Raw genomic sequence first — 16,881 nt, 5'->3', positions numbered from 1 at the left:
AACCCATCTAATTGAAGAGCTGAAAGTATTTTTACAGTTAATCCCCATAAAGTTTCAGCTCTTTGATGGGCAAAGGTCGTTTAGGCTTTGCATATTCCTGTAAGTCTTAGCAAAAACTCATCCAGATTTGATAATCAGAAAGACCAACACAATGCAATGTAGAAGTAATGTTGAAATGGAGAGTGAAAGATGATCAACTATAGTTTTCTGCAGGCTCTTCAAGGCATAGGCTAACAATAAACCCTCTGCATTACTCCCTTCGTCTCACTAGAACTGCCCCATTTGACACATCTCTCATAAAAAAAGGGATCAAATAGGGCGATTCCAGAGGGATGGAGGGAGGAAATTTTGATATACCTTGGAATAGTATTATGAGCTCTCTTAGGGTCCTTGACTTTAAAACCACTACAATTTCTACAGTAGTAATTTAAAGCACATTCAAAAACAGGTTTGTCAATTATCATAACTAGTCCAATGAAAATCATAAGCTAAAAAATTTGACTTAAAAAATTCAGTTGGGATTGATATAATGAGCCACATAAAGACCTTGCACATTGACAAAGCTTTGACTTGAAAAAAACAGTTGGGATTGACATGATGGCATTACATAACATTCTTTCAAAATCATCACAAATTACTTGAGCAAAGTAATCAGTAAACAAGATTGAGCAACAGACCTTGTCATCCAATAGAAAATTTGCAATTACAAGCCTTCATACGGCATGTATATACTTCCACAAATTAAAAACTATTACTCATAGATGTAATGCTTATGTACAGCAACCCGGATAATATAGACAGCATATTATATTTAAGAAAAAAAACATACAGAAATCTTCAGACTTACCCACTTAGCCTTCACCTACCAGACATCCATGGCGCAGGAATAAGCTCTTCTCATAGTCAGTTGGAACAAATCCATATGGAGGCACTATTTTCCTCAGTGAAGGCCTTGAAAAAACCATCCAAGCGACAATGTCACGACTCATTTCACGACACCAATTCAAGTTGATTTCCTTCAACCTACCACAATGATAGACCACTTCTTTCACTCCTTTGGAGGTTACACCAGAGCAACCCATGATATCCAAATGCACGAGAGCAGGACACTTCTTTGCAATCATCAACAACCCTTCATCATTAAGCCCTGACCCTGATGCTCGAATAACTTCGAATTTACGAAGTTTTGCATCCATGCCGAGACTTTTAATTGCTCCACATCCATTCATCTGTAAATGCTTCAAACCAGTGCAGTTGCGCAAAATTTCACCAATACCTTTCCGTGTGATACTAGGACAATCACTCACATCTAGTAGCTCTAGGCTTGGGCAGGAGTATGCAATTTTTTCTAGACATTCATTGCTCAAAGTCTTGTTGGAACTCAAAATAAGAGCTCGAGTCTGTGGGTTGGTAGCATTACTGACAGCAAATTCTTGCTTTCCCATGTCTGTTTTCTCCATTTCCAGAATGTCCAACATCGGACAATTCTTAAGCATGGTAAAAAAGCCAGAACTCGTCACCCTTGAGCAGAAATTAAGCTTAACAGTAGTAGCCCTACGAAGGAATTTCGACAGGTCAATGATGGTTCGATCAGTAATCCAGTAAACACCTTCCAACGCCAAATATTCAAGAGAGTGATAAGTACGCAGGAGCGACAAAACCCCAGAAAAGGTAAATTCCTTACAATGGTACAAAGTAAACTTTCTCAAAGGAATGGAAGCTTTGACAATGGAAAACAGCAATCCATCCGAAACAGCCATATACGAAAAATCGAGCACAGACAAGTTCTGAGCACACGCAAACGAATGAGCAATCTCAGGAACACCCAAGTCCATCCCTAAAAGACCAACAGATTTCAAATTCCTACAATTTTGAAATGCAAATGCCATCCCAACTTGAGTAACAAAAGTGCAATTCTTAACTATAATCTCCTCCAAATTCAAGCATTTCTCTGAAAGACTGATAACCGATTTATCCGAAACAAAGTAATTTCCAGACAAATTAACCTTCCTTAACTTAGTTAACTTCGAAGCAATCAAATCAATGCCATCATCAGTAATCCCTAAACCACCCCCAGAAACATCCATATCCCCATCCCCAGTAACACAATAATCATCCTTAGGATCACTAACATCCAACTCTTCCAAATTATCAATATATTGCGAAATAACCCCCAAATCGGAATCATTCAAAATCGAAAGATTACGCAACACGAGTGATTTTATAGAGCTAAGAGATGATCTGGGAAGTTGTTGAATCGCATTACAAGGGAAATAAGTGTGATTAGAAAGATCAAGGGATTGAAGTGGAAAGTGGGAAAGTGAAATTAAATGAAGAATCGAACTGGGTTCGCCATTAAATTGAGAAAGAGAGATAATTTTGAGATTTGGGAATCGATGAAAGAGTTTTGGGAGGAAATTTGAAGTGGGGTTTGAGACAATTAGGGTTTGTTTGAGACGATTTGTGATTGAAAGAAAGGATTTTGAAACAAGGGATAAAGGTTCTAAGTATAAATCATGATCTAACAGTGAGATTATTTGCTCCCAGATTTCTTCTGGGACATCAACAATATTTCGATCTTGCATTTTTACTTTTAATGAAATTTCAATCAATACTTAGAGATTTTAAAGAGAAGAACTTAAATTACCTGGAATTTGATCTGGGGTTTTGAATTGTTTTGTAAGATGAAATCAAGAAAAGTTGAAGAAGATCTGGGTAATTCACCATAATTTATCTGAGTAAGATCATATTCTGTAGTACAGAAAGAAGATGAAGAAATGAAGGGGAAGAAGCAGCCGAGCAAGTGTGAGTGTGACGAAAATTGTACTACACTATTGTAGTGTGTTGTACTCGCACAGTATTTTTCATTTTTCTAGGATATGAATTATGGACACGTGGTGGGTCTTGTTCGTGATTCTACAAACCCAATTGCAATTGTTTATGGAAACAATGAAAGTAAGGAGTAGTGATCTATTATAGGGTTTTTAATTTGGCTCCATGGATGGGGTTTGGGTCAAGTTGGGTTTAGATTATGTTAACTAATACTCCTCGGTTTTTTTTTTTTAAATGCATCACTTTTATTTATACACTATTCATATTTCATGATCGATGGATGTGAGTTTAGGTCGAGTTGGGTAACTTGGGTTTAGTTTATTGAAAAGTTCACAATTCAATATTAGGGAATAGGGGCAAATATAAGTATTAAGTAACAATGTTTTTGTTGTATTCAGCTTGTGTGTGTCATGCTAATACTTACGAAATTCGGTGTAGTTGTCATTTTATGAGGCACGCCATTTGACAAAAAATATAGTGTAATTGTGTAAAGAAGAATGATTCCACGAAATTGAAAAAAAATGCACGAAGTATATATTGTCATATTTGCATGTGTACTTGGAAAAAACCTATAATGAATGAACTATAACGTATGAACCACAAGCTGAGTATTCATCTACAAGACCAATTAAGCCGCCTTTTGACCAACTTTTAAGGTGGCATACAATGAATGAATTGATGTACAGTTGAAGAAAGCTATAAAAACCTCACACACTAAACTAAAATCTTCTCTTTATTTGGTAAAAGAAAATCCATCAATGCTTCAAGGAGTATTTTCCAGGTTCATGGAAATTTCCTTCAAGTTGCTCTACCTTATTTATTTTAAAGCCTCTGATCCTAATTTCTTCAGGAATGGAAGTGTCCTTATAATCAACATTTTCTAAGATCCAACCCGAGTTTTGCACCGAACCTTCCACTTTCACCTGTGAAGAGATTAGAATAATGACCAAAAGTGAGAATATAACCAAAGAGAACCAAATTGGAAATTTGTTTTCCTATCTTTATTCTTCTAATCTAGAGTGCATGTGGATTTGGTTGCTTAAATCATACTTATTCCAAACAAGAGTTCTCGCATTGTAATGGGTTTTAGGAGTAACATAGACTAACGATGCATTTTGCCAAGAATTATGATTAAGTTCATACCTCAGCATCATCAATTGAGTCTACAACAAGAGCTCCGTCTAAGGAAAGTTCTTGAATGAAAATGTTTTTGCCCTTGAGAACCATGGTAGACTTCTGTGAAATGGAGCAATTTTCTTTAATTTTTCTTTTTACATCTGAAAATGTAAGTGCCCATTTTGGCTTCCACACAATGCGAGGCCAGACCTCCACTTCTTGTCCATTAAACACATGCATTATTGGGTCACCGATTTGGACACCCGCCTAACAAATAAAGTAGTTGATTAAAAGCCGGATCTAACAGAGTTTTCATAAATAACTTGTGAGATATCACACCCTCATGATGGTACCGAAGTAAAACACAAAAAAGTGAAGAAAAAAAAAACAATACTCCCTCCAATTTCAATTATCTGCAACAAAGACAACTTTTACGGACTTCTAGGCAAAACTTTTAGGGAAGTTTAATGACAAGTTAGGGTGTTTAATTAAGTTGGAAAAAAGAAAAGAAATAGGAGAGAGAAAGTGGTGCATGTGACTTAATTTTGCATGTGGATACATTTGAGTGGGAAAAAGGAGAGCAAAGGTGGTCCCCTTTGTGTATAATTAAGATAAGTTAAACCAATTTAAAACAAAAAAGTAAGGGTAAGGATGTCTTTTTACACTATAAATTTTACTAAAAATAGAAGTAAAAAAATTTGTTGCAGATAATAGGTAGCACCCAATTATGGCAAATATTCCAGATAATTGAATGCGGAGGGAGTACAAACGATTAGCATGATCAACAAAATAGATACCTTTCTCAATATAAGGCTGTGTGCCCTGTAGATAGCCATTTCACCAGAAGTTGCACTATGGTATGGATTACCCTTTGGAACCTTCACCAATAAGAGAACCATCAAAATCAGATCAGTGACCAAGATTAACAAATTGACACACTCTCTCAGTTCTATTTTTATCTCCCCATTTACTATTATTCGGTCAAACTTTAAGCATTGCCTGTAGTTTGTAATTTATTTAAGAAAAAATTATCATGGAAATATGAATAGATTCATCTAGATACGTAGTTTTAAGATAGTATCAACTTTTAAAAAAAATTATGAATATGATATTAGATATATCAATAGCCAAATTGTACAAGACCGTGCAAAATGCAAATGGAAAGGTAAAAAAAAAACACGTAGCAGAAGTCTAATTAAGTAGTAGGCCACTTAGATTTTAGTCCTATTGCATAAATTCTGACATTCACTTAAGATGACGCAACATTTGTAATATTAATTAAAAAAAAATAGTGCCTATACGGAATTAAACCACACAGACCATGTCTATTGAGGTTTCATAATTCATCATCAGAGGGCCTAATATTTATATTGGAAAAGCTATCAAGCATTCAATCATGCAGACCATGTGGAATTGTGGATGAAGTTTTCATGGATCCATTAATATTTACTTCCATGTTCACTCTACTCATACTTTTTTCCCTCTCTGAGTCTCTTCTTAAATTAGATTCACATGTCTTTTTTTTTTTTTTTCCACTTTGAATCACCAGCACATAAGCAAACCGTGGACTAAGAAACTTCATGCTCTGTCCACTCTCTTTTGCTCACATCTCCAATTCGAAATCTATTTAGGGAGGTAGAAGCAGGTAATACCACTTCAAATGTACAAGTAAATACAATTTACCTTCGCGGCATCCTCTGGATTGTTCTTCACAGGTGCATAAGCAAGCCATATATCCATCACCTAAGCAAAAATAAATGAAACAAGCAAAATTGTGTCAAGATAATCCCAATAACAAGGATGCTTATTACATATTGAAAGGCTGCAACTTACGGTAAATCCAACCCTTGCAGTTGGAGGCAAAGTCTTAGGGTAATCTTGCATCATGCACTCCAATCTCGTAGAAGACTTGAAGGAAGTTTTTGTAGCATCCTTATACCTACACAAGGATAGATTTTGGCGATTAAAACCTCACCATAATATTAACTGGAAACAGAACAGTGTAGTAACAAGAAAAGTGAGAGTATAATTGAACTTTGATTTCATGGGCAAACAAATTTTAGTGAAATAAACAAACAGCAGAGAGATGTGTGATAGTCTGGAATTGAATTGAATGACAAATATATTAGCAAATTTCAGAAAACAGAAGATTACTTTGGGTTTACAAATTCTTTGATGGCACCTCCTGTCTTCTGAAGTTCCTCAATGTATGATTCAAGTTCCAATATTAGCTGCAGAGTAATGTCACAACCTCATTGGTCAAAATTATTAGATAAGCAAAGCAAAGCAACCAATACATGTAGGCACACAACATATCCACCCACCCCCACCCCCCCTCCTTTCCTCTGAGCAAGTAAATAAATCTCTACCACCAGCATAGAATACCATTTAACCACCATGCTATGTATCTAAATACATTCAGTATATGCACATACGCCTTAGCCAAACGCAGGAAGAGGCAGAAAACTTTGGGAGGAGGCATGAGGATAGAAAAGCAATTCAGTTCAGACTTTACCTGATTAATATTTCCGGGAAAAGGTGAAAACCCATTCTCAGAGTTGACATCTCCTTCAGGATTGATAGTTGCTCGAAGCAGAGGGTCAAGTTGATTGTACTCAACGTTGATCACCATTGTCCTCCCTGAAGTTCACCTTACACAGTCAACAAATTGTAACATAGGAACATACTGATTACTGCATCTTCAAGTGCATTGATCACATATATGTGATTTAATCCTTACTATAGAATACATGCCAATACCACAATACACTTGTAGTGAATGACCAATATCTTTATTGTAACACAATGGCACTAGCCTTGGCATCGCCATGGAGCATTAATCATGAAAAGCACGGAAAATACATGAGCAATATTAGAACATAATAAAGTCATTGTCTTATAAATAAATACTATTCAGCTTCAAGCACAACAAAACCAAAGGAGAACACAATCAAAGATTGTTGAACCCAAAGATCTGACAATGTGACACTATCCATGCTTTAGTGGGAATGGAAAGAGTACTTATCAAGTCACTTTTGGCATCAATAGATGCTATTTTCTTGACCAAAAAGAAGAAGAAAAATTTGCCAAGACTTTATTATGTTCTTAAAAAACCTTAAAAACTAGACCTCCCCCCGACCCCTTTCTCGGCGTCCTTTCCTTCCCATCCCTGTCCCCGATTCCGACCCCACATCCTTCCAGTTCCCGATTTCGTCCCCAATCCCTACCACATTTTTTATGCTGGCACCCCTTTTCCTTCACGCAAGCTTTCTCTTTTCCCATAGGTTAGGGTTTGATTGAGTTTCGAGGGTGGATCGGCGCGCAGTTTTGTTGATAGGGACGGAGGGTGGTGGTTTCGCAACAGATTCAAAGGTGATGGGTGGGGATTTGTGGGTTTGTTTCAAGTATGGGGGTGGAAGGGAAGGGAGTTTTGAGGGTGGTGCTGGGGAGAGGGGTTGTTTCTGGTGTGGCTGGCTGTGGAGTTCGTGGTAGATGTGGAGGTAGAGGAGGTTCACGGGAAGAGGGTGGTGTTTGGTTTTTTTATTTTCCTTTTTTTCAAAATTTCAGGTTTTTATTCTTGTAAAAAAAATAATAATAAAATATGAAAATTTAAAAAAAAAAAATTTAACAAATGACAACAAGACACGTGTCAAATGTAACCGGTAAAACAAGTTACCGGTTTTTCGTTCTATTTTTGGAAGATATGTGTCAAAGGTTGTGGTCGTGTTATTTTGTGATAATCCAAAGGTCGTTTAATTTTTGGAAGACCTATGAAAGGTCGTGTCATTCTTCGCAAGTTTTCCAAAGAAGAAAGATAAAATTTTCTCTTTCAACATCCCATTCAATATGAATTCAATGGTTAGTCAATAGGGAAAGATAAGCATGTACACTGGTCACCCATCACTTGTAACACCTATTAATATTACTGCATCCCAATATCCCATATTAGTTTGCACACTTGCTTTCTTTGACTGCCCTAAATTAATTGCACAAAGGTCTTTTCAAGTGCACTTTTACTTGCTTCATCTCTATGCAACCACACTGCATAAGCTCCGTGCCAAATTCAAGTGTGCAAATTAATACAGGATGTAGTATTTAAGAAGAGTTTTAAATTGTAGGAGTTAAAACTTATGCACCAGATTACTATAAGATGAATGGAATGAGGTTGTGATACATATGTTAAATCTAATCCAATAAGTTAATTAAATACCATCAGCATGTGTAAGCTTAGCAATGCCTCCAATAGCTTCTTTTGCTTTTCGCGGAACTGCAAGAGAATTAACCTGGTACTGTCTAATGGCACTGACTCCCAATGATGCTGGAATTGCCTAAAATAACAAAATTATAAAGAAAAAGAATGAGCTGACAAAAAAGGAAGTGAAAAAACATGTCAACCAATGTTTTTACTGGCTCTTCATTAGCAGTTCACAGACTTCACACTTATGTTGATGCAAGGGTGCGAACTATAGATATACACATAAGGTCAGGGTTCAATGCCGTTGGGATTTAGAAGTGACTCAGGATCATACCGAATAAATTTTTGTCAGGAAAATGAGAATTTGAAGTAATGAGCATTTAATATGGAAAATAGAAGGCCACTAGGGCTGGAAACATGACCAAGAAACAACTAAATCACGAACAAACCAAGACTCAGTTAGAAGTATCTCTTAAAGCACAAACTCCGTTATCTTTAATTTAGAAGACAAATAAAATATTGCATATAGTGAAAGTCCAGAAACAACTACACTGCATAAGATTCACCAATTTTAAACAGAGACCTAAATTCACAACAGGAACCTATCCTAAATATGCCGACAATGTGAAAACACCATATATCATCATATTAATATCACATTATACTCCCAATGTCCCAAATGCTTGTCAGTATTCAAGAAATATAAAGATCAATATACAAGGAAATAACAGTTATAATTGTTTTCCCCAATTTTTATCATTTTATCTTTATTCATGCACTAGTTAGGTTGTCATTGAGCAGGAATCTACAATTGATATTTGAAAGGTCTTAAAGTACAATCCGTCAACAAACCAAATTAGCAATTATTCCAGTGATGCATACCAATTTCCTTTAGGGAATTGGCAATTGGAGTAGGATAGAGACGCTAGAAATTGTCCCTGTACCTGTATAGTCACTACAGACTAAGTCCCAGTGCAATCAATTTTACAATACACAATCAAGCACCTATATCAATTTGAGAAACACTGCTTCCGGTCAGACCAAAGAACAATGGGGGAGGGACCAATGAGCTAATCTAACCTTGAAGAGAAGTCCATTTGTATCTTGGAAGAACAAAACCCATTTTACACCAGCATCATGCCTAATTACAAGGCATTCCAAAAACAAAAAACAGAATTCAGGCTTTCTCAAGTTAACAAACCAGAATTAATTGCGAGTAGGTTCTTAAAATAACACAAATATTAAATGCCTTAGGGAAAGGAAATAAGTTTGTAAATAAAGCAATTGATATAACAAGATATTTATAGAATCTCTAATTGGTAGTGCAAAAATTAAAAAATGTATGAACCCCACAATAAGAGGAATACATACCATTTTTTTAGAAGGCCACTTGAATACAAAAGTGAATGTACATCACCATGGCCATGAGGTTTTGTCTGCGACAACCAGCAGCAAGAAAAACTTAGTCCAGGAGAGGTTACATAACTTATGCTTATATACAATTGATTCCTATATGTGAAAATATATTTAGCACCTGAACTCTGTACTTATTTTGTGGGTCCACAGCAAGCCTGGCATCATTATCAGCCAAACAAGCAACTTTTTCCTGAAAGAGTTCCCATATGAGCTTCTTATAAAATCAATATTCAAATAATTCAAACCCAAAAATGTTTAGCATTACCTGCTTGATAAGTGTGACTTGTGATGGTGTCATTCCAAAATAAGCATTAGACTCCAACAGCTTCAGTGTACGTGCATGAGTGTCATCAGAAGTCATAATAGCAAAAGGAATCTCCTTTTGAGGTTCACCTACAAATTTAAGGAAACCTTTCAATATTAACTAGGAAGAATACAAAATTATAACAGAACAAATTGTTTCTCTTGGCCACAAGACATTAGTCGTACATAAATAAAATACAAATGCTTCTAAACAGATATTAGCCCATTTGTCACTACTTATATCTCAGACTAGCTCATTCTTCTTATCAACTTCGTAGTCCATAATCTTTATACAGTATAGTCTGAATTTCTCATTGTCCTCTTAGGCAAGTAACATCTCAGCAGTGGGATAAATCAGGAGCATTACAATGTAAGAGGACAAGACAACCCCACTCAGACAAGAACGACTAAGGGTGGGAAACCTTCTAGTCTTAACTTGTATCAGCTACACAAATGAGATAAAAACAAAAAAACCTTCAACGGCACTAGATGACTAGGAGACCTTAAAAATTGTTTTGTTCACATATCTGGTTGACTGGTTCCACCTTCTCAGTATGTTGGAAGTCTTGAAACTCGAAACTTCTTTCATGATTTCTAACAAATTGAACAAAAGCATTGTCGTTGCCACCATACATTTCATTTCCCTTTTCTACCTAAATCCCAGATACTTCATCTAAGAACCAGACAAACTGTAGTACTGTACAACAGTACAACCCATCATAGATTCCTTTGCTCAACAAATCACTGAGCAGTGATATGGTCATTGTTTTCTGAAAGGAAATTATGATTTATTTTCATCATGGCCTTTTGAGATTGGACACACTTCTTATTGAAAATCTAGCTGGCATCAGAAAGTGCAAGTGTAATTAGTGATCTTGTGAAGAAGCTGTCCAAGTATGCTTCCATTGAGGCAGAAGTTTAGATTTTGAAATGAATACATATAGTGGCAATGAAACATGGTCAGGAGGAAGTAATTAACTAATTAGGTTGTCATAGACAGACTCACAAGAAAATATAAATGATGAATAGCCTCTTCAATATGGAAGATGGACAAGTGTAAGACAGTAAGGTACATTTGTGAAATTCAGGGTGAGATAACATTTGCTACTATGCCTATTAAAATTGTTACTGATGTATACTTGGCTTTACATTTGTTTTGGCACTCAGAAACTCAGATTTTGTAGAGTCTGAGATCTAAACAATAGCTTCACAAATTCAAGGTGAGAGATGTCTGTTCACAGTACAAGTGAAACAAAGTCTGCTAATCTACTCCCTTGTCAGCCTGTCTAGCAGTTTGGTAGTATCTCTTTCAGAAGCAAAGAAAATAAAAAAAAACTAGCAGCTTTGTGTGGGATGGATATAAAGCGGGATCATCAATGAAAAGAGCTAAAGCCCATTACTCAACCTATTCAAGGCAACACTCTAAAGTTTCTTTCAATTAATTAATATCATCCTCTTAGCTCAAGAAGGATATTACAAAAGCATAATGCCAAAAGATATTGCCTGACCCTCTGATAAATCCAGATCCTAACATTGGAATAATGGCTCGCTAGGTTCACTCTGAAAGTTCCTATTTCAATGTGATAATTAGAAGTGCTACAACAACAACAGACTAGCAGAATGAAGAACTAAAGGATTAAAACCATCTCACATTGGAAGAGACGTCAGCTCCTATTTAGCCCATGCACAAATTAATAATATACACAACCTGAAGCAGTTAATTTTGGAGCTAAGTGTTTATCTCCATCTAGATACCAAAGCGCATTTTTCACTTCCCAACTTGCATTATCAAGATTAATATGATAATGTTCAGAGATTTAAAAGAGGATCTCTCAGAAAACCTAGAGCTAGAAAGGGTCATCAGGCATGCAAGAGAAACAAATGGGCTATCACTGTCAAAAACATGGAAATCGACTTTTACAAAATATATAACTCTGCCTGCAAAAGACTAGAAACAGAATTTATATTTACAATAGAGAGTATTTTTCAGCACCAACCTTCAGATAGTTTGCAACTAGCTTCTTGAAGAGCAAGAATAGACTCTATGTACAGTTGTAAGAAGCATGTTCCAGTGGAGGTTTCAGAAGGAAGAGCAACCTGCAAGATTTTCACAGAGAGCAAGACTCTAAATTAATGTGACTGTCAGAAGTTACAAAAGAACACATCTATGCAACAAATTTGCTTTCCAACAACAATAGCAAAAGAAAATGTCCAAAAAATTCATGCACCAAACAAAAAATTTGTTGTTGGAGATGTAATGAAATTGGTAAAAGGAAATATAAATACATATGAGGAAATGGTGAAAGAGGGTGATTGGTGTCTTCCAAATGCAATCACCATTATATAGGTTGCGGAAGAAAATTCTGAAGCAAACTCTTTTAGAACCGCAATAAATACGGCAGCGTTTGACAGTAATTACTTAATTATTACCAGATGGAAGCTAAAGATAGTTTGCTCCCACACTTGCTTGCTTATCATATTTCCTTAGAGAGGGGGCAGGGGGAGTTGAAACATGCAGAAGATTTATCACCTTGATTCCGTTGTATCCAAGACGTTCTCCAAGTCCCCCAGCAACAAGAACAAATGCAGCGTTTTTTGCTTCCTTGACGCCAGCCTCTTCATATTTGATGAAGTTCTCGTCAGCAAAAGTCAGATTTTCACCTGTTGGAACCTATATGAAAATTATCAAAAAAAAAATGTTAAGAAAAAAGGATTATACGTAGTATTAACAGCTCAGAAAAAGGAGAACAAGTAAAAGAGGATACACAGTTCTCTAAAATGGAAAAAGTAACAAACAGATACAGATTAATCCAGTTTTGATAAACTTATCAAAATATTAATCAGCTGTTTCCACCAACAAGCCACACACGGCAACTCTACATATTTCTAATCCAATAAAAACAAAAAACGTCGAATGTCCCTTCTTGGCACATCAAATTTTCATAGTAAACAGATGCATGTTGGACTGTATAAACTACAAAGTATCAAGTTCAATTCTATGAGGTAGTACAGCTATAATCTAGAAAGTAGCAACCCAGAAAAGAAAAGAAAAATATATAAAGCAGATGAGTCCTTCGCCTTTTCAAATTAGTCTTCATCTTTTCCCTTCATATGATTCTTCAGTGACATTGTGTAATTTTGTAGTACCTAAATTAGACTGAAAATATTGTATTTCACGAGCACAGTTGCTTTAATGGCTACATCTTTGCACTTGAGACAAATTCATGCATCTCACTATGGCTACTCAGCAATCCCCCTTCTTTGACTTCCTTTTTAGTTTTTACCAATTGATATATACATACATATGATTATTATTTAAACCCAACTCCTGATACACTATGGTCTCTGCTCAGTGACTCTTTCACTCTCATTTTGTACTCTTAATTGCTTATTCTTCAGATCTACTCCAGCAATTTATCTTCAGATAATCAAGATCTGATGGTGAATTTTTTTTTAACTTCGTAGTTAATTTCTTATTCTTTCTCTAAATTACACATAGAAGCCCTGATTGAAACTTCTGGTCACTATAATGTTCAGCCACTGAAAGATTTCAGGTAGCTTTTATTAATGGCCTTATGGGAATGTCTGGATTCTGGAATTCGGACATCATCTACCAAATTCATAATCAATTTTGAACTAGGTGCACAGATCTAGCAGGAAGCCAGGCAACACCCTGAACTAGGCAAAAATAGCTTGATTTACTGGCTGGGAGAGTGATAGACATGAGACTCACAAGTGTAGTCTACACATTAAGGAAGGACATACGTTGAGGAAACCGAAACTCAAAGACTAAAACAAGTACGCAATGATAGCATGGACAGGAAAAATATTAGGAGCAAGTTACATTTACCAGTGGGGAATCAGAGAGTTTGCTTAAATCAACAGTCAGTATGAAACTCAAGACTTACAGAAGGTGTAAAACCATCAAAGGGATTCTTTCCAGCCTTTGAATCTGCCAGAAGTTCTCTAGCATTTTTTATATATTGCACCAGACCACCAGGATAACTGGCATTAAGGCGACCAACCTGGAAAAAACAGCTAGTAACATTTAGAGGTTACAAACGATAACAAAGAAGACAGCACTACATAAAAAGCTGTATCTGCAACATAAAGCACCACAGTCATCTTCTTCATAAACATGTTTCATAAAAAATCAACTTTTGAATAAAATAAAGCCCCTATCAAGCACATTATGCAAAGATAATATATAATTTTTTTTAAAAAAGATGAGAGAGACAGAGAAAGCAATAAATACACTCCACCATTATATTCTAGTTCTATGATACTTAATGGTTCATTTCACTTCAAAAATCCCTGTTGGATCCTCAATACTACACCAAAGGTCCACTTAGAAACTTCATTTTAGACCAAAACCATTGAAATACTTTAAGAGTCAAAATATTAGAATGTACATGTGTCAAACTCAGACATGAGTATCCAAGTCCAGGTAACAGGTCAAGTTTGTAATTTTTTTTTAAAAAATAAATATAACAATAAAAATATCAGTTGCAAATGTTCTCGCCAAGGAATTGTCTCCATATATAAAGCTTGCCAGGAGAAGGAAGGGAGGGATTGAGCATGCCATCAAACTCATATACCCTAGGAAACTACATGCATCAATGTGGAAGCAACTCAAGAAGCCATAGAAGGTTAAATCTTTTTAGTATGTTTTCATTACTAATGCTACAAAAAATAAAAATAAAAAATCTTAGACTACAAGTTAGGAAGTAACAGCTTAGGACTGATACAAACAGTAGCAGGCTAGAAGCAGTGGTAACAACAAGAGAAGAACATTTTGATTGTTTCTCAAATCTACATTGGTCTAGTTTATATAAACCAAGATTAGTGGTTTTTGTTTAGAACTTATGCAGTCATCATAAAGTTTGTAAACAGCAGCTGCGGCATGTTGACAATTGCTATCAATTTCAGATTAACCGATTTGGAGTATGAAGGAGTCTGACCGTGAACTGTAAGTGAAATAGGCCTAGCTATAATATTCTAATAATTTAGAATAAACTAGAAGGTAACTAAAATAATATTGGAAGTCAGCTGCAGGAAGCAGTTAAGAGCTTCAATTAATCATCTGCAGAACGGTGACAAAGGTAAAGCTTACCCCTAGTGAAATTAGGACCAAAGTTCAGATTTTAATTATAATGTGATAACTTTTTTATAATGATTAGCCTAAAGTGAACCCTAAGATTAGAGAACTCTATCATCTGAGTTTGGTAAGTTAAAGATCGTCCAACACTAGAGAACCAGTTCCCAACCTCAACCTGTTCCTTTGCATGGCAACAGGAAATAGCACGACAGCTGGTCAGCTAGGAAAGACGAAAGAGTATTGAGTAGAGAACTTTTTTTTATAATTTTGGTTTATAATGGACCAAACAAGCACGCCCACATAAAGTATTCTCCACTTTAGTTGCTATGAAGTAGCAAGCTAGCCAAACCCTTTTCAACCACAGGTCTACAAACAGTAACCTCTTCCAAGAATCCAAGCCCCCCCCCCCCCCCTTCCATGTCTTGGGTCAATCTCACTGAAGGCATCGGTTATGGTTCCATATGGTATAGTATGACATGAGGTGTAACAACTAGAAAGCCCACGCATCAAGGGCGGACATTGTTACAAGTAGATATGCTTGAAAGGGAATCATCAGAATGATAAATACAGTTAGTATAAACTTGTTTTATGTAAAATAATCTAGAGGAACAAAATTTCATGTAATCATCTAAATTACATAAATTGATAAATATAACAAAATTATAGTTACTCCGTATTAATTGCTAAAAATGAATTTCGAGCTCAATGTAGCATTTGCAGTAAAGCAGTTTTGAAATTCCACTTTTTAGGGGAATTTATACAAGATACATCGTTCCAAAACAAATGCATCACTTCCTAAGAAAAAGTACTCAACTTTTCTTCCTTAAAAAAAGTACTCAACTTTTCATACCTGTTCACAACAATTGTATAAAAAATCGAGTAAAATTATGATATTTGCAGAGAATTCCTTAAATATGATCTCTAACCCAAAAAATGTGGCCGATTAAAGTGAGACAAGAAAGTATCAAATCATCAAAAACAAAATATAAGAAAAACATAGGGAAAAATTAAAAAAAAAAAAATCAAATTCAAACGAATTAAACCTGATCAAAAAAGGCTCGTTTCTCATCATCATCAACACCAGGTTCAGACCAATCATCAAACAAATGACTCTGTCCATTCTCAATCAAAACTTTCGCCAATTCAACCTGAATACAATTCAAACAAAATGCTACAAATTCATCACCAAAATTACACAAATCAAAACTTCAAAATTAAAAAAAAAATGATGATAATTGAGATCAAATTGATACGCACATGATTAGGAGAAAGAATTTGAAGGTTTTTCTGGAGATTAGGACAATTCAATTCGGAAATGTCGAGGGTTGAGAGTTGATCGGCGGCTGAATCAGCCATTGGAGAGCAATTCAGGGATCGGAGAAAGGGAAGAGATATCTGATAAAATTATCTGGGTTTAGAATATTCGAATTAGGTAGAATAAAAAGGTGCTCTCTAACTAGCTTTATAATTCATTAATTCTAAATCAATTTAAGACTTCATCTTCGAGAAAATCCCACATTCGTTATCATAATACGGGGTGCGATTGTGCGAACTTTTAAATAAATTGGGTGTACTATGATTTTTAAAATTAGTTTTTATAAATGATTTTAAGTTATCTAGATCAAATCATATGCTTGATAGCTATCTTATTATGAGTACTACTTATCTATTTTAAGGCTTGTTATCTATAAATGAGCAAATTATCAAATATTTTTGATTAGATGAGTAAATGACACCGGATGTATAAAACAAGTTCTTGTGAGAGTTAGAATTAGTTCGAATGGTTAGTGTTTCCATCCTGATTATAAGAAACCATATAAGTGAGTTATGTTATTTGAATTGTTTTCTATGAACTTATAGAGCCAAAGGGCAAGGGATAGAATCAATCACATGATCTTCTGAAATCGAGAACAAAGCTCTA

At 35.5% G+C, this 16,881-nt stretch overlaps 2 protein-coding genes across 2 annotated transcripts; both read right to left on the bottom strand.

Moving 5' to 3' along the window:
• Positions 1 to 564: 564 nt before the first annotated feature.
• On the bottom strand, positions 565 to 2,834 carry LOC145614628 (protein TRANSPORT INHIBITOR RESPONSE 1-like). Its single transcript, XM_081669690.1, has one exon. The coding sequence runs from the start codon at positions 2,583 to 2,585 to the stop codon at positions 852 to 854; it is 1,734 nt and encodes a 577-aa protein (XP_081525816.1). The 5' UTR covers positions 2,586 to 2,834; the 3' UTR covers positions 565 to 851.
• Positions 2,835 to 3,343: 509 nt separating this feature from the next.
• On the bottom strand, positions 3,344 to 16,400 carry LOC145613400 (UDP-sugar pyrophosphorylase-like). Its single transcript, XM_081668499.1, has 17 exons — positions 16,218 to 16,400; positions 16,004 to 16,108; positions 13,771 to 13,887; positions 12,393 to 12,533; positions 11,860 to 11,959; positions 9,825 to 9,952; positions 9,678 to 9,749; positions 9,515 to 9,579; positions 9,224 to 9,284; positions 8,159 to 8,276; positions 6,464 to 6,588; positions 6,103 to 6,179; positions 5,782 to 5,887; positions 5,632 to 5,691; positions 4,746 to 4,826; positions 3,976 to 4,215; positions 3,344 to 3,755 (listed from the first exon to the last, which is right to left on the bottom strand). The coding sequence occupies exons 1-17, from the start codon at positions 16,314 to 16,316 to the stop codon at positions 3,588 to 3,590; spliced, it is 1,863 nt and encodes a 620-aa protein (XP_081524625.1). The 5' UTR covers positions 16,317 to 16,400; the 3' UTR covers positions 3,344 to 3,587.
• Positions 16,401 to 16,881: the final 481 nt, after the last annotated feature.

This window comes from Chenopodium album, chromosome 25, assembly GCF_948465745.1.
Source record: "Chenopodium album chromosome 25, dcCheAlbu1.1, whole genome shotgun sequence".
In the NCBI taxonomy this organism is placed as follows: Eukaryota; Viridiplantae; Streptophyta; class Magnoliopsida; order Caryophyllales; family Amaranthaceae; genus Chenopodium; species Chenopodium album.
Note: the sequence above shows the minus strand (reverse complement) of the source record. Positions and strands in the feature narration are given on the sequence as shown.